This window comes from Anopheles coluzzii, chromosome 2 (genome assembly GCF_943734685.1).
Source record: "Anopheles coluzzii chromosome 2, AcolN3, whole genome shotgun sequence".
NCBI lineage: Eukaryota > Metazoa > Arthropoda > Insecta > Diptera > Culicidae > Anopheles > Anopheles coluzzii.
In genome coordinates this window covers 54,329,710-54,351,558 of record NC_064670.1, presented here as the reverse complement: position 1 = coordinate 54,351,558, position 21,849 = coordinate 54,329,710, and the positions used below count along the sequence as shown (strand labels likewise).

The following is a 21,849-nucleotide window of genomic DNA, read 5'->3' as shown; positions in this document are numbered from 1 at the left end:
TCGAGTAACGCTTACGCTAGTCGTATTACGATACTACTTGTTACGGCCGATTGCGTTAATTTAGCGTTTTTGTTTTAATATGTAGTTAGCGTACGACGCGCCATGTATAAGAAATGTCACAACTACCTATAATAACATAATCAATGCTGATTGCCTACTACAAGAGCGCAGGGAGTCCTTTGCCTTTTTTTCACGATACAGTTACGGGTATTCAGGGGTTCAGGACATAGAGTCAATTACATTGCATTGTTTAAGGTAGAATCGGTGCAATCCTGGGGCATGATAATTTCAGATGATCCGATAGCATTCTGGCTGCCTATCTTATTAGTGTAGTCAATTATTGAAATTACGGCATGTAGTGACCCAGTTGTTGCAGATTTTTAAACCGCACATAGCAGTGCGTGACCCGCAAGCATGGCAGTTTGCATTGTATGCATTAAAAATTAAATTAAATTCGTTGATCCGAAGGAATTCAGTGATAATATAATAATTAGTCTATGTTTACATTTCAATCCATTGTAGAGCATCACACAGGAACAGTTGGAAAAAACAGCCCGGACCTTCCGACAGGTTTGCCAGCCGAAGCATAAAATATCGGACGGTACCAATTAATCACGCGACGGTATACGACTCAGTAACCACAAGCTCATATTTTTTCCATTTCCACATTTTCCATTTCTTCTTTATACACTCTGTACGTTCTTGTAGAAGTAGCAGATGCAGTTAATCGTGGTGTGTTTGCTGATACGAAAGATTTTAAGTGCTATGTTAGTTGTCTGCTGGACATTATGCAGGTGGCGCGAAAGGGAAAGGTGAACTACGAAAAATCGCTCAAACAAATTGACACGATGCTTCCGGACCACATGAAGCCGGCGTTTCGGGCCGGATTAGAAGCGTGCAAATCGGCCGGTATGTTGAGGTGGATCGACTGTTTGTCAAATTGATATTGAAGTTTTATTTTTCGCCATCTTCTGTTCATTTGCAGCCCAAGGAGTTAAGGACCACTATGAGGCGGCCGCAATACTGTTGCAGTGCTTTTACAAGAACAATCCTAAATTTGTTTTTCCATAGCGGACAATGGACAGATAAATATATTGTATATTTTATAATTATAGTCATTATGTTGTTTTCATGCTGTTGGTAGATGAGGAAACCTTAAGATGCATCACATTAGATTGAAATTAACTATGTTATAATTTACCAGCAAGACCTTTGCTCAAGACTCTTTGATAATTGTTGTTCTAGTGCGGCTTTCTAGAAATGAGCCACAACACTTTATTATTATTAACACGAGCCCGTTTAATCCTATTTGCTTTAACTCAGTCGCACGAATGAAACTCATCACTGCATGCGTGCTCCGTCTATTTAGAACTCTCTCCTTCGATCCTCTGATCAGCGATCCCGTAACTCACGCACACATCATACGAAAGCCGTCGATTGCTATTGCTGAATAGTCAGGTGGATAGAATGACTAAGTTAGGCTAACAGTTCGTACCCAGTTGCCGCTAGACATTTTCATCGAAAGTCCAAGAGACATGGTAACCGTTCAAATAGACATAGAGCGACAACGTCGCGCGCGACGAAAAATAGCTCAAAACTTCACTCCGTGTAGATCAAAGTAGCTCATTTGACTCAGTCAACCAACTTGTTTTACATTTGAAAACACACAAAAATAGTTTAAAATGTGTTCAAATCTATTTTTTGCGTTTGGCATTAACCTATCTTATACACAAACTAGATATTCGATTATTATGAGTCGTATACCATCGTGTGATTAATTGGTACCGTCCGATATTTTGTGCTTCGGCTGGCAAACCTGTCGGACTCCAACTGTTCCTGTGTGATGCTCTACAATGGATTGAAATGTAAACATAGACTAATTATTATATTGTCACTGGATTCCTTCGGACCAACTAGTTTAAATTTTTAATGCATACAACGCAAACTGCCATGCTTGCGGGACACGCACTGCTATGTGCGGTTTAAAAACCTGCAACAACTGGGTCACTACATGCCGTAATTTGAATAATTGACTACACTAATAACATAGGCAGCCATAATGCTATCGGATCATCTGAAATCATCATGGGCCGATTCTACCTTAAACAAGGCAATGTTGTAATTGACTTTACGTCCTATACATCATGTAAGAAAGGCAAAGGCTGATGTTATTCTAGGTACATACATTTTTTATCCACGGCGCATCGCAACGCCAAAACAGAAGCGCTAAATTAACGCAATCTCCTATACATGGCGGTGATGCGACGAACTCCTCCAGTTCGCTCGACAGACTGGTTCAGTGTAGATTCCCAGCCCAGCATGGAAGCGACAGTGGCTCAGCTAGGGCTGAACAGTGGTGTTCCAATTCCGACGATGAGTGTGTTGATGCGTTTTTTGATCCTTAAGTATTACTCGCAATACTACAGCTTCTGCACGGTTGGAAATGATTTTCTCCAAGATGTACCATTGAGCAGGATTGTGCTGTCGCTATACGATCAATTGAACACCAGTATGCTCCACGCAATCGACAACGGCTGCCAAGCGTTCGTGGTTGATGAACAGGGTGCTGAACGTTTTCTCGATCTTTACCTGCCTGTGCACGATTTGGCCCGCCAGCGATCGTTGGACAAAAGCTTGATCCTCCTGATAGCGAAGCGAAACCAAACGCACTTATTCGATCGTATGCGAGTGCACGAAGCATTTCGCGGTAAGGGGTGTTACGTGATTTTGAACCATTCGGACTGTGCGATAACAACTATTGACGTTTTTCTCGCCCATGCAGAATTGGCGAACGTCCTGATCGTAGTGTACGATGAGCAGGAACGGCCTACTAATATTTACAACACCGTCGTCGATATGTCACATATACTTGAGCGAAGCGTGAACGTTGCTATGGAGCTAGTCGCGGTAAAATGGACCAGTTGGAAGAATCACTCTTTTTTCCCAGACAAAGCCAGAGATCTGAATGGTTACGTGTTGCGAACGTCCATGTGCAACTATTTGCCGTTTACGGGCTATGAGCGATTGGTAGGTAAATGAGCGGTGAGGTTAGTGGAAAAATATGCTGATTGTCTTACTTAACGACCTTTTGCAACAGGACCAAGAAACTGGCAATGCCTTCGATTCCGCGAAAGGCAAGCGATCGATATGGTTGGATGGCACAGAACTACAGCTCCTAGTTTCGTACTGTGAGCGTCGTAATTGCAACATTATGGTGTTCCCAGGTACCTACTCAACCTCTCCGTCGACCACGTGTATGGTTCAATGCTCCAGCGCTGATCCATTGTTACTCTCTTTCGCCCAACCGCCACAGAGGATGAAGACGAGTGGGGCGATGTGTACCCGAACGGTACCGGAATTGGGCTGATGGGCAGTGTGGCCGAACGACGCACAGACATTGCCTTTGGAGCATTCTACCTTTGGTTCAAGCCGTACAACTTCTCCTCCTATACCGCCACCATCAGCCGATCTGGAGTGACCGTGCTCGTGCCGAAACCGAAGCTGCTACCGCACTGGCGTACCCCGTTTCTTTCCTTCTCATGGCCACTATGGATTGCCGTGATGGTCACATTTCTTGTCGGGTTTATAGCTACTTGGTTGGCGGGTACGGTGCGTCTTCGATTGTTGCTACTGTCCGCTCCAACCGATCAGCCGTGGACTGGTCGATCAGATCTGATTTCTGAGCAGCATACGCTGAGCGATGCCGTGCTTATGATGGTTGGCTTCTTCGTAGCACAATCATCGCCCATTCGATCTGACCTATGGTCGTGCGTGTGCCTGTTTGCCTCGTTGTTGCTGGCCGGATTTATGGTAAGCAATTTGTACAGTGGCGGACTTGCCAGCGTCATGACGGTTCCGAAGTACGAAAAATCGATCGATACTGTCGTTGACTTTGCGGCGACTGGCATGAAATGGTTCGGTCCTACGCCGTACTGTTTGGAGGAGATTAGGAACGCCTCTAAGGTAAGATCAAATCTCGTCCTGAAGTTGTTAGAATAGTTTCCTTGCGGTACAGTTTCTTTTTAATGACAGATCGATCATCCAAACAGCCTCATTTACAACAAATTCAAAAGACCTTTAGATCAGTCGGACCAGAAGAGATGAAACAATCAATCAGCACGGTAATTTTGCACCAAGTAACTTTCTTGATCGGCAAGTTTCGACAACCTTGCAGCCGCTGAAGGACTACGTCTACACGCAGAACTGTGCGGCACTGATAACCAACACTAATCCGTTGCGGTCCAATCTGAACGAGTACATCCTGCGGGTTCAGCAGTCGGGTCTGCTATACCATCTCGGTATCCGAACCGCCATTCGATACCTGCCAACGGACGTGATGCGAAACATCGAGCGTTCGCGGATGCATCAGATCGACGACGGTGCGGTTAGGTTGGAATTGGGGCACTTTTTGGGTGCATTTTTCATACTGGGCTATGGGTTGTTGTGCGCTAGTCTCGTGTTTGTGGGAGAACTCTGGGGCACAGTGATGATGCGACGATGGAATGAGACTGTTGTAAGCAAGGCGACCGTCGTTACTGCCTACTGAACCCTCGCAGAGCAACTTTTCGGTTGAGCGTAGCTCTTGGTACACCAGGATTTGTTATATTAGGTGGTGAAGTATCGAAAGAAAGCGTAAAAACACATTTGGGAATACTCACGTGTACTAGCTGCGGTAATAATGAAAGGCAGATAACGCTGCAACACGCTACAGATGCCAGTGTGGTATATTGCTGAACTGCAATAATTATGTTTCGATCGTGGTTCGACGATGCAACCCACTCCATTGCTAGGTTGCATTTTCAGAGCCCTTCCCTTCTCTATCCTCTCCATCATAAACTGATGAAATTGATTGAAACAGAAATTAAATTCGTTCGTTATTCAGCAACCAAACGTTCTTTTTCCGCCGTCCGAAACATAACAAGCGTACCATGCTATTCTGATCTGATCGGCACATACGAAACGTGCCGATCGCGCGATCGCTGACCTTCATGTAAATCGCATACACACACTTTGATCTAAGATCGTTGTGTGTCATCGGCGACGATCTACGGGACCATAAGGGCCATAACATGTCCTTACTTTTATTGGAGCAGTTACCCATCAAGTTACTCGTATGCAATTTAAAAAAATGGACTATTTTCGGCTGAGTGTAGAAAAAAAAACTAAAAGAGAAAATTTCTTTCCATAAACATCCCTTGAAAGGTAATTATTCAATCTTACTAGCAAAAATTAATCGACGGCCTTACGAAGTGCCTTGTCTTATAGTGCCAATATATTGTAGATTACGGAACAGGCTTTCCCGACGTCCACAAACTGCCGTACGGTTTCCGTTTTAGACACTACGTGGTGCCTTTCTTTGATCGTGCACGCTGCTAAACGAAGTTGCTTCACTTTTTAGACCATCATGGTTAAAGTTGGACTGATAAATCTCATGGGGTTCCATTGAGGTCTCGTAGTTCTTTAGGTTTAACAATTTCAGCAATCTGACGAAGTCACAGATCGATTTCCCCGTTGATATTCCTGCAATCGACCAATCTTTGTCCGTGTTGCGTTGATCCGGTTTTCTAGACGTCGCATCCAGGCGGGCTTTTCAGCCTTGGAGCATGGTCGACCTTCGCTGTCTCCTTGCGGATAGATCCGCAATCATAGCGTTCGTACAACAGCCACCGCAGCCGAATACACAATTAACTGCAGATCCTCAATGCTCCCTACGCTATCCAAATACTGAGGTAGAACATCTTGGTTTATGATGCTTACTGCTGTTTTCAGGCGGTAAGAATAATGCAGTTTTGGTAGTCGGTGACGAGACAACGGGTCTGTCCCATGGAACTGCGTAACAGCTGTGGCCATCTGGTGTTGGATATCCACTGACAATCCTGGAGCGGTGGGTTCATCCAAATCACGATCCTCACTCGCCCTTGATGTATTTTGGTCTATTGTATTAAGCCTAGCAGAAATCCTACTCGACTCGCGCGAGCCTGCCTCTTCCTCTCCAAATTCCCTCCTCACCGCCAGCTTGATGAACTCAAGTTCCTCAGGCGAAATAATAGCTCGCTGCCGTGTATACAACTTGTTCAGATCAAGCTGGTGCGCAAACCGAGGGAAACGATCATTGAACATACCCAGCATCTTCGCTCTGCCGGGCATGTCCGTCTCCATCCTCGTGTAAACATAGTAGCAACGGATCACGTAATGGTTCATCTCTCTCGTCCACATAATCCGCTGCCGTCGGCCTCCTGCCAAAATGAGTGACTGTTGTCTATCAGCCACAGCAACATTAGCAGATGCAGCATTGCCTTGGTGATTTATAGTGCTGCCGTTTCTGTTTTGCGTTCGTGGTACGGGCAGAGCCCGTTGACTGAAAGAACGCTCTTGCACCATTTCATCTTCCAGCCGCTGGATGCTTGCTCTGTCTCCCGTCCCAGGCCCAGCTCCAGTAGGGGCTCCCTCCTCGGGCAATCGTGTGGTCCTTTTTCTCATAGATCGTGTCTCCATTATTGGGGTTAGCCTTCTGTAATGTGATGATCGTACAACTGTACATGGAGTACCGTCGCGGTAGGTCAGTGTTTCGTTATCTTGGTGTGGATGGTCGGTGCAAGAGCTCATCGAAAAAACGCGGAGACACTCTCTGCTAAAATCCAATTGTAGCATATCTGCTATACAGAACATATTGTAATACACACTATCAGCTATAAACACATTGTAACACACTTTGGAAAGCCAAACCACACCATTGTAACACATTCATTATAACACATTCAGTAAATCAGATCATACCATCGGAGTTGGTTTTATTTATACTCAAATGAAGTTAAGGGTTTCTCACATTTGGTTCCGGGTTGTATGTTGGAAAGTTATTGTTTTCACTCAGCTAGTTACGTTTGTCTTTTGTTGACAAGAACGATGGTTCTTGTCACTAAGTTCCTGTTTTGGGTTTAATGATTATACTGTTCCTGCTTTGGGTTATAATGCATTAACTGTTCCTGCTTATGTTGTACGTTTCGGTTGGTTCTGATAAGTGTGTCACAATTGTTTTATATGAACGGTGTGGCCTGAGACTTCCGGGTGTGTATGGTATGATCTGATTTACTGAATGTGTTATAATGAATGTGTTACAATGGTGTGGTTTGGCTTTCCAAAGTGTGTTACAATGTGTTTATAGCTGATAGTGTGTATTACAATATGTTCTGTATAGCAGATATGCTACACCTCCTCCCTTTAGGAGAATAACGAAAATAATGAAATTGTTTGAAGTTATTCTTTTCATTTAATTAAACTGAGTATTTGTTATGCTTTTTTGGTTTACTAATTAAATCATTACTTTTCTCTTAAGGTGGGTAATATTTTATGTAAATAGATCTATTATCTAGAGATAAAGAACTGTGAATATTTAATTTTCTCCTAAAATATTTTGAATTTCCTATGATTCCTTTGTTGGGTTCGTTTCTAGAGTTTTCTGCTTTTATAGATCTTATGACTTTTTGCATGGAGATAACATTATGAAATTTTTCTTTGAGCTCTTTTAGAATCTTGTCGTAAGTAACATTATTTCTTGGTTCTTTTACATTTTCTTCACATAATGTGAAATAATTCATTTTTCTAGTCTTATTATCGTGGCAATATAATTCATTGTTTAATTCATTTATAAACTTTTTCTTTGATTTGATGTTACGTTTTCTTTTCTTTAAATGTTTTGGCTCAGTTGCATGATTGTCGTTGCAATTAATTTCATCACTCATTTCCATGTTGTCTAGCAGTATTAAACTATCTGTTACTTGTTTTTCAACCATATTTTTCTCATTGTCATTGCTTATTGTAATCATTTGTATATGTTGCATGTTTTTATGGTTATAATCATTGTTAGTATCATTTTCATATTCTTTTGTGAATTTATCGTTCACTTTCATTATTCTTTTTGAGTCGTCTCTTGACCTTTTCATATCATTATTTGTTTCATTTTTTAATGTATGTCTTCTTTTTGATTTATCTTCATATTTTCTGTCATTATAGTTTGCTTTGCTGTTAATATTTCTATAATATTTTTTAACTTGGTCATTTATTTGATTAGTATTTCTATAATCTTCATCATTTTGGTGGTAAATATGATTCTTATGTAATTGATTGTTATTATTGATCTGTTCATTTCTGTTCTGTTCTGTTCTGATGTAATAACATTGCATATTATTGGATCTGTTCTGAATACTATTGCTATAATTGTATTCGCGATTATTATATCCTTGATTAACTTGACTCTGACTACTACAATTCTTTAACTGATGGTGGCGTTTGTAGAAACTGAAGTTGTTATTATTTCTATAACTATAGTTGTTGGGTGTTGTTTGAGTAGTTAATGATTGATTCAAATTTGGAAAAAATTGGTAATTAAGCTGGTTGTTTCTTTGCGGGTATTCATGGTTTAGACTATAGCCATGTGTGTTAAATTGATAACTATTTTTATTGATTTCCTCGCATTCATTTTCCAATACTTTTTGAGTTGCATCTGTTATCGTTAAGAAAGTACCAATCTTCAAGATCATTTTAGTTTCTTCATTTGAAATCTTTTGTTTTAGAGTTTCTATCCCTTGTTTGATTGCCATATCGCTTGCAATTTTTTCTGGGAATTCTAATTCTAGGTAAATTAAATTGAGTTTTTCTGTAAGCATTTCAACTTTCTGGCAAATTGTTTGTGTATCCTTTGATGTAATGGATTTCAATTCCACTATAATCCTGTCGGGTGTTAGTTTTTCTTTACATCTTCTTTTGATGTCGTTTATAAGCTCTGTAAAAGATGTAATATTGCTAGGTAGCCCTATTCTTGCTTTACCAATCAGTCTGGTTCGTAGGAATTTTATAAGCATCGCTTCATGGTTTGGATTTAGTTCAAACAAAAACTTTGATGCGTCTTCAAATGTGTCAAAAGTATCAGAAGAACCATCGTACATTGGTACAAGACCTATGGCTGTTTCAAGATCAAATTTAGCCATTTTTATTATTTTTGTTAGTTTTAGTTCATTTAAATGATTTAAAATCTTAAATTGATCGATATTTTACTTTAAGATAATTTTTTTTGCTGTTAATTTCTAACATGGTCTTAATTTTTTTTTTCATTCATATGTTATTGCTTTTTGTACTGGATTTATACGCCAAATATAGTTTTCTGTAGGGGTTATTAAACCTTCTTCTCAATCTAGTGGTCTAGTAGTTCTTCTTATGTAAGATAAAATCGGTATTGAAAATAGATTTGTTTGATACTTCTTGAATTGTCAGCAAGTAATCTTTAAATATGTTATCATTGATAGTTTTAGTTTGATTCTTTTGTGTTTCTTTGCTATTAGGCATATCTTATGCATCGCAAGCTCTAATGCTTGGCTTATCTTCGTATTTACGTTAAAATTTGATTTTGTCATTTTTGCGTCTTATGTTTGTTGTGGATTAATTTGATATCCTATTTGTATCTGTCATGCAAGGGGAATATATTCTTAAACTGTTTTTTCTGCTGATTTTGCAAATTTATGCAGCCTCATCAGTAAAATTTTGAATTTACGGTACCTTATTTAAATACATAACATGTATTTAATGTTGCTGCTGCTGATGATGATGCTACGCTGCATTTTTACCGGTGCAAGGTGTTAAATCGGTGCTAGGTACATACTCGATGTTAGATGTGAAGTTCTGCGATGTCATCAGTCGTCGCTCGATGTCTTGTCGGGGTTGAGACACTTGTCCATTCTCGTCTGCCAATCCATATTGGGCGGTGGGCTCGGTTTTTCTTTTCGTCTTCCTCGGTGGGGACGGTTGTTCCATTCAATCACACTGACCACAGCTTGTTTTGCACTGCACTTTATCATTCCATATCACTTGCTCCAAGAATCGTATAGATTGCTATACTGTACTGTGCTGAACTTGGGTTGTTGTTAAAAGTTAGCTTTTTTTCTATAGTTTCCCATTTCAAGGTTACTCTACTAGGTAAACCGATCGCATGAGCGTTAATACGTTTTTACACATTTAGGTAGGTTCTCACAACACTGTGTACGGTTAATGTTTGTTCATCAATTAAACATTCATTTCGCACTTACACTGCACTAAATGTTTTTATTTTTCATTCTGCACTGTACGGGACTTGCTTGTAGCTGTTCTTTCATCGTTATTGTTTTTGTTTATATATGGGTTACTTGCGGCAGCTGCGTTGATGAATGTTCCGTAATAAAAAAATGCACATTTGACACTTTTTTTTTCACTTTCCGTCGAATGCCGGTTATGGTCACAATACTTTTGGTTCGTCACACGACACTTACGCTTTACGTTACCGTTGTACGTATCACATTTTACTTGAAATAATTTGCTTACACTTCTGCCTGTCGATTGCAGATTGAGGTCACGGTCGCCATGTAATGTGTTTTGGATAAGTGTGTCACATCTGTTATTTGTTTGAATGGACGGCCTGAACTCTTCCGGTTGCGGTGCTATGGTATGATCTGATTTACTGAATGTGTTATAACGAATGTGTTACAATGGTGTGGTTTGGCTTTCCAAAGTGTGTTACAATGTGTTTATAGCTGATAGTGTGTATTACAATATGTTCTGTATAGCAGATATGCTACACAATGAACAGAACACAGAGCAGAACGCTGCGTTTAACCATCAAAGAAAACCCGTTACAAAAGCCACAAGCACACATCATACACAGACAAAAATTTAAAAGCAGTCGTGTGTTGATCGTGGTCCAGTTCAGACATGTCCGTACTACGCTCACCACTCTGAAAACAAAAAAACACCAACAGCCGCAATACCGTATGTGTATGAGAATTTCTCACTGAGAAAGTGTTTGCAGGGACTTTCCAAAAATCAGTTTCAGCACGGCAGCGAATACAAACGTGTGTGAACGTGTTTTTCTGGGTTGACTGTAGTTTGCAGGTGGCCTGTTTTTTGTCTCTCCTCTCATTTCAGGGGGAAAAAACGAACAGCTGGTGCTTAGTGCAGAGGTGATGGGGCCCCCGAATCCAAGGGAAAATAGAAACCCATTAATGTCGATATGGATGGACCGTACCGGTAATTCGGGCATACTGAAATATTTGGTCATGAGTCTAGTAGATGCTAAAACCTTCCCAAACAACCCTTTTGTAATTGGAAAAAGTATCGAAAACATGATTGGAAATTTCCTACCGGCAATCAAAATAGAAAACGGCTCTAAAGTACTGATAAAGACCCGCTCCGCTAAACAGTTTGAAAAAATACAAAAAATGACACAACTTATTGATGGCACCAAAGTCTCAATTGTACCGCACGTAACGATGAATTCGGTTCAATGCGTAATCTATGCCACGGAATTATCCGGAATGCCCGATAGCGATATCATGGAAGAACTAAAAGAACAAATTATAGTGGAGGTTCAGCGCTTTATACGAAAAAAAAAACCAAGTGATCACACCAACAAACTCTTTTCTTCTGACAATCGAAGCTCCAAAAATCCCGGAATTCATTCGTCTGGGTGCCTTTCAGGTAAGAACAAGAGCTTATTACCCACGCCCAATGATGTGCCACAAGCAGTACTGCAAAATGTCACTATCAATGTCATAAAAAAATCTGACTGAAACAAAGTCCATATCAGCGTCACATACTCAATTGTGATAATCAGAGGTGATACTCAGAACGATTGGTGTGACTAATAAATGCTCATGACATGTTTGCGACCATCGCTTGGTAAGTCACTATATCACGATTTTTTTTTGCTGTGATCAATTTTGCAAAATGTCACTGACATAGTCATGACAAATTCTGGCTGAAACCAAATCATCTCAACGTCACGAGCTCTACTGCGAAGATCAGAGGCGAGCCTCAAACAGTTGGTGCGACCATCGCATGCTTGGTGACATTGTGTGCAACCAACTCGTGTTCAATCGCGAGTCGGTGATCATCGCGATGGTCACGGGAGATATGCATTGCATGCGAGTGGTTCCAAGAAACAAAATGAGCATATTTTCTCGCTCTGTTTGACCGGACAGATAATCAAAACAGATAGAGGGAGAAAGCATACTCATTTTGTTGCTAGAGCCAAGTATATTCCAAGAATGTCGCGATTATCGCCGACAACAATGTCGTGACCAAGTGAGTGACCAAAAGTTGGGTGCTAAATTAAAAGTCACCGAGCATGTGAATGATTCTCCAACTGTTTGAGTATAGTCACTGATCATCTCAGTTGTGTACGTGATCTGATTTGAGCTTCGTTTCAGTCATGAGTGTTGATGATTGAAACAGTGGCATTTGGCAGCATTGTTCACAGCCAGAAAAAAATCATGATAATGCTTGCGCCGGCATTAAGCTAAGCTTGTCAGTCAGAGTATCGCGTTGCACTCAAGAATTCACATGTCGTGTTCAGCATGTCATGGCGCACTTTTATTGACTATCAGCAATGAGCATCAAGCTACCACGGATATGTTCATTGTTTTTGTTGGTGAAAATCTCGTGATACTCATGACATTTTGCAGCACTGGCCACAAGTGCTATCGCTACGGGCACACAAAAACCCGGTGCAACACAAACCAATTATGCAAGAATTGTGGCGAACCTGAACACGGTGCATATAATAAACAAGTGAAATGCCCAAACTGTAGCGGAACACACAATGCATACGATAAGAGCTGCCCAGTCTACATGAAAGAAGAAGAAATAATCAAGTATCGAGTAGACAATAATCTCACCCACAAAGAGGCATGTATGGCTTGTCAAACAACAAGCTCAGTTCAAAATAGATTAAATTTTGTACAAGCTTGCACGAACAACAATAGTGACTATAAAGACATAATTATCGAAAACTTGTCTCGCACCATCGTTGAACTTACCAATGAACTAAACAGTATGAGATTACAAATGGAAGAAATGTCAAAAAAAAATTAAACAAAGCCACAAACTCAATAAACAGCCACAAACTCAATAAACAGCCACAAACTCAAAATCAAAAAGAAACCAATGACACTGATACCACTACAACAAAAAAAGAAACTGAATCAGCTTCATCATCTAAACGCAAACGACAACGCAACAACAAAAAAAAAGAGCTCAGAAGAAGAAGAAGCACTTCCCTCCAAAATACATCTCCAAACTACAACTACAAATCTCCACACTACCACTCCCACGCATGCCGTCTAGGCTTGGGCAATTCGGTTCATTTCCATGAACGTGAACGTACTAGTTCTTTCATTTAGATTCCAGCTGTGTCAAACTCATTTCATCAGAGGGCCGCAAGTACAAAATTTCAGTGATTCGCGGGCCGCAAAGTTGGGAATGGAAAATATACCCGAATATTTATGTAAAATACTTTTTTACATTTTTATTGTTAAACAAATTGACTTTTTGTGTACTCCTCGCTTCTTATCTGGAATCGTTTGTTATGTACAAATTCGCGATGTTATTTTTATATGTGCTATTTTTTACATGAGAAAATTTTTTTAATGTACTTTCAACGTTATTACTAAAAAAGGACATTTTACATTACTCGCGTTCTCTTACGGCAGTTCTGCTAGAAAATATCTGTTAAACACACTTTTTCACTGAAGTAGGAGAAGTCTACCAGCCTGTAGTGAATCTTTTTCAAGCAATCCGAGCTATCCATCACTGGTTGAATAACAAAAATATTTGCTTGCAATGTTTTGACAGATCAAGAGAAAAATTGTAATAACACGTGTTGAAACATTATTTTTTGCTAATTTCCAAGTTCCAAGTGTTCTGGTGATATATTCATTTCTTATAACAAGAACCCGTATTTTACGAATAACTTTTTTTTAAATTACGATAATTTTATCTGACGAAGAGTCGTGGTGTGTGTTCCCATACAGATCGGCAAATCTGTTTTTGACACTTGAAGGGAGATGATTCGCGAATTGAGGAATTAAGGACTGTGTGAGCTAATCTATTAATAAGCTTTGTATTGCATGGCTTCGGCATTTAGATTATTTTTATCCTTAATCTAAATCCTTTAGGCTTAAACGTAATCATATCATTTTGGTTTCGATTTTTGGGGAGGTTGGAAATTACATTAATTCGTCTTGCAGAATGTTGGGTACAAATAATTCCAACTTGGCTACAATCATTTTTATTAACATTTATGGTGGTATGATTATGACAAAAAACAGAAGTGGCTCCAATCGAATATCAATGATGTAACATTCTAAGGTCGGAAAAATCGAAGCCGAATGAATCCTTTACTCGGCAGTCGGGGGCATGGAGATTGTCAAATTCGGTGGGACAACCGATGACTCCAACGGTTCCGAATTCGTTTGTAGACAGTTGACGCAAATCTATTTTTCCATACAGAATGCGCAATCGAATGTGCACAAAACTATGCTAATATTCAGAATTTTATCGAAACATAATACGATTGAGCTTGCATTCGATTCAATGATTCTTAAGGGTCTCGATTGATATGTACGTTAGTGTAAAATAAGTTTATGAGATGTTATGGGTACATTCATGTTAGTTTCCATATACCAACAAAAGGATTGTTCTTCTCTGGAAAATTTAATACACTTTGACAAATAGTAATAACAGATTTAGGGTTTGCAGTGCTTTTAGCAATTCTCAAAATACTCTTGCGGGCCGCATCCAGAATCGACCCAGGGGGCCGCCAGTTTGACATACCTGATTTAGATGAACTGAACGTGAATCGCGATTCATTCGTTCATTTCAGTTGAAGAAAATATGGTAAATTGTTTTATTTTGCAAGAAGAACATAATTAGTGTATTGCAACTTGAAAATTATTAGAGAGACCAGGAAGATCCTTATTACAATTGGTAGTTCCTTTCATGAACGTCCTGGTATTACGGTTCACGTTCATATTTGTATGGCGGGAATGAACGACCTAGCGTACTAGGACGTTCTTTATTTCGACGGATAGGTCGTTCTTTTCGTGAATGTCCTGGTCATACGGTTCACGTTCATATTTCATTTATTCTGCATCTATTCATGAGTGCGGTTCGATTCGTCTAGCTCTCCGCTTCAAATAGTTTATTTGCCCGTGCATTACTCGCCTGTGACACGTTTATCACGCAAATTCTGATCACTGAACTTGCCCATTGTGCTGGTTGGATGTTGCATTAAGTGATTGTCGCCCGATTGCAGGGTTATTTAGTGACTTTAATTTTGGCGTACCGTGCTGGTGTTGAAGATCGAGTGTTCGCCATCATAGCCTGAGGTGCTTCCATACACACAGCTGTCTGCACGCGCACATTGCATCTATCGCCTTCACTACTATCAACTTGATACGCGTACGCACTTATCACTACACTCACATCCAACTGCACATATATAAAGTGAGCAAGATGAATTGTGGAATCTGCCTGGAGCTCACTACTGGTGTCCCGTTTGAATGTGATGGTGCCTGCGCACAACACTTTCATCCGTCCTGCACTGGCCTCTCAAGTGAATCCTTACGTGACTTACGAAGATTTTCCCAGTTAGAATGGTTTTGCAAGAATTGCGAAAAGGCATCAACTTCACTTATCATCAAGGAAGTAACATCAACAATCACGGATTCCCTGACACTAATGAAAGTCGAGCTATTGAAAGAGTTACCTTTTACGGAGAAAAGGGTGGTTGCCCCGACTAATATCTGTGCCTTAGAGTCAACACGCACACAGCTATACGAAGGCACTCATCTCGGACAACACTCACACATTCAACGGGAAATACTCGAAAATCGTAACAGACCACTACTGCGAGGCACTAACACTGATGATAATGGTATTAAGATAAAAACCGTGGCTAATCCTGAACCTCTTTTTTGGCTATTTGTTACCAACATCAGTCCTGATGTGACTCCCGACGATATGGCAAATTGGGTTAAATCTAAGCTCAATACAAACGATATACATGGTCGCCGGTTAACCAAGTATGATGCGCATCTGAGCCGACTAACATTCGTTTCCTTCAAAATCGGCATCCCATCAACTTTGAAGAATGTGGCTCTGTCTCAAAATACTTGGCCAGCTGAAGTTGCGTTTCGTGAATTTACCGATTACCGTTCGCAACAGGGATTTCAGTTCCCATACCAACCACACGCATTGCACCAACATCAACAGCAACCACCGGCTCCACAGTCGCCGCCACTAATCGACGCACAATCACCAATACTCACCTCATCGCCCCCGCATCTTTCATCCTCATCACCACCAGGATCACCGACACTGCATTACAACCTACGCAGCCAAACCAACAAACCACCATAGACAAACATTTTGCTGCAACGTCTATAACAATACTTACATCAACGCCAGCAACAATACCAACAACAACAACAATAGTATCAACAGCAACTACAACAACAGCTACTACAATTAATTCAACAACATCAATATCAACAGCAGTATGTGCAATGCCTACCTTTCCGTCTACATCGACTGTTATGGTCCCGTCTACTATTGTTCCCTTTCTCGGTCATACGCAACATTCAACAACACTCAATATTTACTATCAAAACATTCGTGGTGTGCGTACTAAAGTTAATGAATTGCGGTTATCTTTATCCGAGTCTCACTACAACATCATCATACTCGCCGAAACCTGGTTGGATGAGAATATTCCATCCTCGCTTCTATTCGGCTCTGAGTATACAGTAACCCGTGGCGATCGTACGGCATACAACAGTTCTCTCTCTCGGGGTGGAGGCACTCTCATTGCAGCATCTCATAATCTAAACACCTGTGAGGTTATACCGCCGAGCGCTTGCCTCGAACAGTGCTGGTTACAAATCAAGCTTCCTTCTTGCTCTATCTTCATCGGTGCATTCTACATACCCCCTTCTGTCGCCAAAAATCAAAATACGCTCAGTGCACTTGATGCAACGATCGATAGTATAGTGACGAGGATGAAAAAACATGATCGTATGCTGCTTTTTGGAGACCTTAATCGAGCGGATATTTCATGGATACACGACACAACACATCAGTATTTTCGTGCTCAAGCTTCCCCTACATCCGTTGATGCGTTTTTCGACATTATTCGTTTTTATAACTTGCGTCAGCTCAGCGGCATTTTAAATTATCGGAATGTTCAATTAGACCTAATTTTCTACTACTCTCCTCATGATAACTACGCGTCACACGTCAGTGTTCCTTCATTAGCGGCTTCTCGTCTATTACCTGAAGATCAGCATCACCCAGCATTAGAATTGTGTACTTCTATTAATCACACATCCGTTAAACAGTTGTCGTCTCATGTTAGGAGTAATACAGGGAACCTCAATCGTTCATATAATTTTAGAAAGTGCGATTTTCAAAAACTTAATAATTTGCTGATAGATACCGATTGGTCACGTGTGCACTCGGCACCTTCGCTGGACGAAGTGGTCTCTATTTTCACACAGCTAGTGTCTTCAGCTTTCCCATTGTGTTGTCCTTTACGTAAAGCCCCTTCTTTTCCTCCCTGGTCCAATTCAATCCTTAGATCCATGAAACGTGATAAGCAGCGCTACTTACGCGTCTATCGGGAATACCGCAATCCATACACTAAACGACTGTTCAAATATGCAGCAACGGCGTATCGCATTTATAATCGGGCCTGTTATAAGTCCTACATAGCTTTCTTGCAATACCGATTTACTTTTCACCCAATACAGTTCTGGAGCTATATCTCTTCCCTTCATAACAATCATCGTCTGCCCAGTAGTTGGTATGTTCCTTCCAGGTGTTTAAGAAATCGGACTGCTCTTGCAATACCTTTCCGTAATACAGCGTTTGGGATTAACGACCCGTGGCTAATTTGTTTGGCGTCAATTCAATGAACATTACCGATATTTTAATTTTTAAATAATTTTATGTTCCGGCTCTTTGTTATTTTTTCTAATTATGGGGCCCTTTCCGTTTGAAGCTCGTAGGCTGAAATTTCAGCCTGTCAGCTGTTTGCATTGTATAGCAGTTTTCGAGCAGCTATCTAAGTGAGTATAATATACAGGTGGGCTTATCTCAAAGTGTATCAATTTAGAAGGCTGAGTTTTGTCGCTTCTGCTTCTGAATGAAGATTATAAGAGTGTTTTGTGTATTTATCAAGCCTCCAGAAAGCTTGTTTGAATAAAAAATTTCACCCATCCTATCAAAAAGTGATATTCAAATCTTCTATATACAGTAGAGCGTCGATTATCCGGGCAGCTCGGGACCGGACGGTTGCCGGTTTATCGATTTGCACGGATAATGGTCCAAGAAATGTCAAACGCATATAAAACATGTTAAATTCACTAGTTTTATTATTAATTCACCCATAATCAATCGATTAATCGTTAGTAGAATATTATTTTAATCAATAACTGTTGGTGTTACAACTGTTCATGAACAAAAATGAATTTCGAAAATACCCCTAGACACTAAAGAGCTGCACAAGAAACTGGTTACCCAATTGACTATCGCTGCAAACATTTGCCGTACGTATGAACAGCTGTCAGATTTATGCGCACGGTTAAGCCGCCCGCCGGTTAATCCGTCCCCGGATAATCGACGTTCTACTGTATATAAAAATCTCGTGTCACGGTGTTTGTTGCGAGCAACCTCCGAAACGGCTGGATCATTTTCAACGAAACTTTGCACACAGCTTATGGTGGTATGAGAATAGGTTTTAGGACTTAAACATCGTTCAGATGTTACACTAAACTTAATTTAATAATGATTTTCTAACTCCCATACAAAGAGTAGGATTGTTGTTGTGTTGTATACGGCACTTTGACACTTGATGTGAGGTGCCTGGCGGTTTACACTCGATGATCGGATCCTGAGGGGATACGTGCACGATACAACTATCCCAAGTAACAAATCAATAATGGAATATTTTAATTATTTTTTTTTTTTGAATAACTAAGTTTGTCGGGCCAGCTAGTTTGGTTATAAAAAACATGGTATGAGACCACCTGGACTACATACACTTTGATTCTGGATTTCACCATCTGATCTCTTTTATACACCTTGGGATAAATGTAAACAACACCGTGTTTTCGAGCAGGTACTCGAATCTAATTCTAGCTTTGAGGCTAGCATAATCTAGACTGAAAATCGCAGGCTAGTTTTTTGTCTGGTTTTGTATGAAGTGTTTACATGATTTCAGCCTCCAATTGTCAGACTCCATATAAAAAAGCTGACTAGAATCGTGAAGGTCCCCACTATCAGAACTTTCAGAAGCATATTTATTTTATTTGTCAGAAGCATTGTACTACGGACGTCACACGAGGCGTAAACTCAAAAAGTTTACGCTTGATTTGTATGGGAGAGCGTAAACTTCCTGTCAAAAGATTATAGGGTTGTATGGCTGAAATTCAGTTTACGCCAAAGTTTACGCTTCGTGTGACGTCCGTATACTATCGGAAGCAGAACACATTTGCCGTTTTAACATGTGGAATGTTTTTACCTTAGTCGGAAGCGCATAACGCTGCGATACATGCGTACAGCTCGGATGGCTGGTGCACGAGCACCGAAACTTCGCGGACATTTCCAGAGTAAATCGAATGCATTGAACGCTACGCACGAGTTGGGTAAGGCACTGGTCTAATCTTGTTGCGTGCAACATTGTTGCTGGCAAAATGTATGGATTTTGACAGCTAGCGCAACTTTGTTGCCGGCCAAAATCAAACCAATTTGATTTTTGTCTGGCAACATTTTGTATTTACCTTGGTCATGGTAAACGGGTGTATGAAATAACACAGCAGCTGTGTGTATTTTGTTGACATCCGCTAAATTTGGATTTTAAGCATTTATAATACATTTTTTGGTGTATATTTTATTTTTCAAAACTTTATTAAACAAGTGAATAATAAAAAATAAACTCTGAGCTGTTAATTGGTTAATTTTTGACGCTAAACAATGTCAAAGTGAAATGTTGCCAGCAACATTCATAGACCACCTCAGCGATATGTTTCCGAGCAACAATGTTGCGCGCAACAACATTAAGGCCGGGCTACATTGATCGTACTCCTGAGTGTAATTTTTGTGAACGCATACGCCATCTAGCGGCGGCGGGTCGAAGCTAGAGGCTGGTATAATTTATCTGTCAAAAAGCGTTTTGGGTCGAGGAGCCTATAATTTTGATCACAAACCAGTAAACAAACAGCTCGGTGAGTATGTTCGATATTTTGTCGTGTATGTTTTTTTGAAAATATGTGGTAATTTAACATACATATTGTATTTCTAGCCATGGAACAAGCAGGAAGCAGTCGACGCAATGAAAAAATAGTAAGTACAACTGTTTTTAACGAAAATTGTGTGTGTGTGTGTGAACTGTTGTCTGTGAATCGCCGGCTCGGCTCGGGGCCGCAATTGTGCTGAACATTTTATTGAAAAATGTAGTGTTTGTAGGTTTCACAAGTGCTTAAATAATTTGTTGTAGGGTTTGTCCATCTATTTCATCATTTAAACTACATTGCAGAGTGTGTGAAACTGGTTGTTCGTTTTGGTATTGTAGCGGTTTTTAGTATAGAGCGAGTTTTTTTATTCATGAGGAACGGCTTTGTCATATTGCTTGGTAGAACTTTTTTTTTATAAAATTGTAAGCAAAATTTACCGGCCTATTTGTATACATTTAATATAAAAATAGCACGTGTTATTATTATCACTGTGGTTCCGGTGTGACGGCTAGCATGACCGAATTATCACGCGATTGTCGACCTTTCTGTTGTTTTAATTTAAATTAAAAAAGGGAAGTATTTAACTGAATTTTCTTTTTCATTCCAGGATCATGAAAAAAGCCTCCGCTTCATTGCCGAGGTGCAAAAGCACCGTGTTTTGTGGGAGAAAAAAAATAAAAACTATAAAAATGTAGTTTTGAAGGGCGACGCGTGGGCTGCGATAGCGGCCAAGGAGGAGGTTTCGCCACAAGATGCGAAACATCTGTGGTCCCGACTCCTTGGCATTTATCGGACCAACAAGGCCAAGGTCAAGAAGACGACGCAAACCGGTGCAGGTACATGTAGGAAAATATATATACAGTTAATTTATTATTTCTCATCCCAATTTATTATTGTTTTATTTTAGGCAATGACGACGTGTTCCGGCCACGGTGGTTCGCCTACCAAGCGATGTCTTTTGTAGACGAGGCCACCCAAGATGCGGTGCATGTAGACACGGTGAGTATGTTTATACTTATTTTAAATAACTAGTGGTGTGGGTTAACTAGTTTGTTTAATCTTTGGCGTGGAAGCTAATGTCAGCTTTCAAATCATTTTTTTCATAAATGCCTAGTATTGAGCATCAACACATTTGGGTATCCATGATTGATAGATGTTCTCCGACGAACTAGTTGACCTTACTCACATTCTATTTAACTAACTTAATGCGAAGCTCGTTTGTTATATACATAAAAAAGCTCTCTTTTGCACTTATAAAATAAACATTTTGACGAACAAAGTATATCATGGTGGTTTTCCCCATAACACCACAGTAGTATGTGCTTCGTTCGTCAAAGTTTTAATACAAATGAATCATTTCACACACGAAGTGTTCCTATGATCCTTAAAATGTACACATATACGGACGATCACGACAAGCAGGAAATGCTGACCAGCGCACCACGTCAACAGCACGAGACCAATATGTATAGCCGTCCGGAATGATAGTGCTGACATGACGATGGATTCTTTCTTCGCTCGTTGTGCAATTGCAATCGGCAATAACAATTGGCAATCGATCGTTGCGCTGGAAGCAGGTGCGTAGTTGATAGACGAGCGTACCCTGCTTGTTACGATCGTCCGTTATACTCCGCTATTTCAGCGGGTCGATGGCCAATTCGTCCGATAATGTGTTTGGGCGAATCGCTATCGTGTACGTAGCTATAGTTAAGTTTCTCCATGATCAATCTTGAAGAGAATTGATTGTAGAAAGATT

The 21,849-nt window shown here is 40.3% G+C and overlaps 3 protein-coding genes across 5 annotated transcripts; 2 read left to right on the top strand and 1 right to left on the bottom strand.

Moving 5' to 3' along the window:
- Window positions 1-1,226: 1,226 nt before the first annotated feature.
- On the bottom strand, window positions 1,227-11,533 carry LOC125906424 (GATA zinc finger domain-containing protein 14-like). Of its 2 annotated transcripts, none has more exons than XM_049605178.1 (2): window positions 4,659-11,533; window positions 1,227-1,848 (listed from the first exon to the last, which is right to left on the bottom strand). In XM_049605178.1, exon 1 carries the CDS (start codon window positions 8,982-8,984, stop codon window positions 7,329-7,331), a length of 1,656 nt encoding a protein of 551 aa, XP_049461135.1. In that variant the 5' UTR covers window positions 8,985-11,533; the 3' UTR covers window positions 1,227-1,848; window positions 4,659-7,328. Both variants share the same exon structure in this region, with proteins under 2 accessions (XP_049461135.1, XP_049461136.1).
- Window positions 2,396-4,665, top strand: LOC120961138 (ionotropic receptor 21a-like). 2 transcript variants are annotated; one of them, XM_049605182.1, is made up of 4 exons: window positions 2,396-2,707; window positions 2,783-3,027; window positions 3,098-3,224; window positions 3,314-4,665. In XM_049605182.1, exons 1-4 carry the CDS (start codon window positions 2,512-2,514, stop codon window positions 3,997-3,999), a joined length of 1,254 nt encoding a protein of 417 aa, XP_049461139.1. In that variant the 5' UTR covers window positions 2,396-2,511; the 3' UTR covers window positions 4,000-4,665. The 2 variants fall into 2 exon arrangements, with proteins under 2 accessions (XP_049461139.1, XP_049461138.1); XM_049605181.1 differs by having other exon boundaries at window positions 2,396-3,027.
- Window positions 11,534-18,316: 6,783 nt separating the features above from the next.
- LOC120947851 (uncharacterized) lies at window positions 18,317-21,125 on the top strand. Its single transcript, XM_040363619.2, has 3 exons — window positions 18,317-20,202; window positions 20,701-20,929; window positions 21,001-21,125. The coding sequence occupies exons 1-3, from the start codon at window positions 20,164-20,166 to the stop codon at window positions 21,123-21,125; spliced, it is 393 nt and encodes a 130-aa protein (XP_040219553.1). The 5' UTR covers window positions 18,317-20,163.
- The last annotated feature ends 724 nt before the right edge of the window (window positions 21,126-21,849 follow it).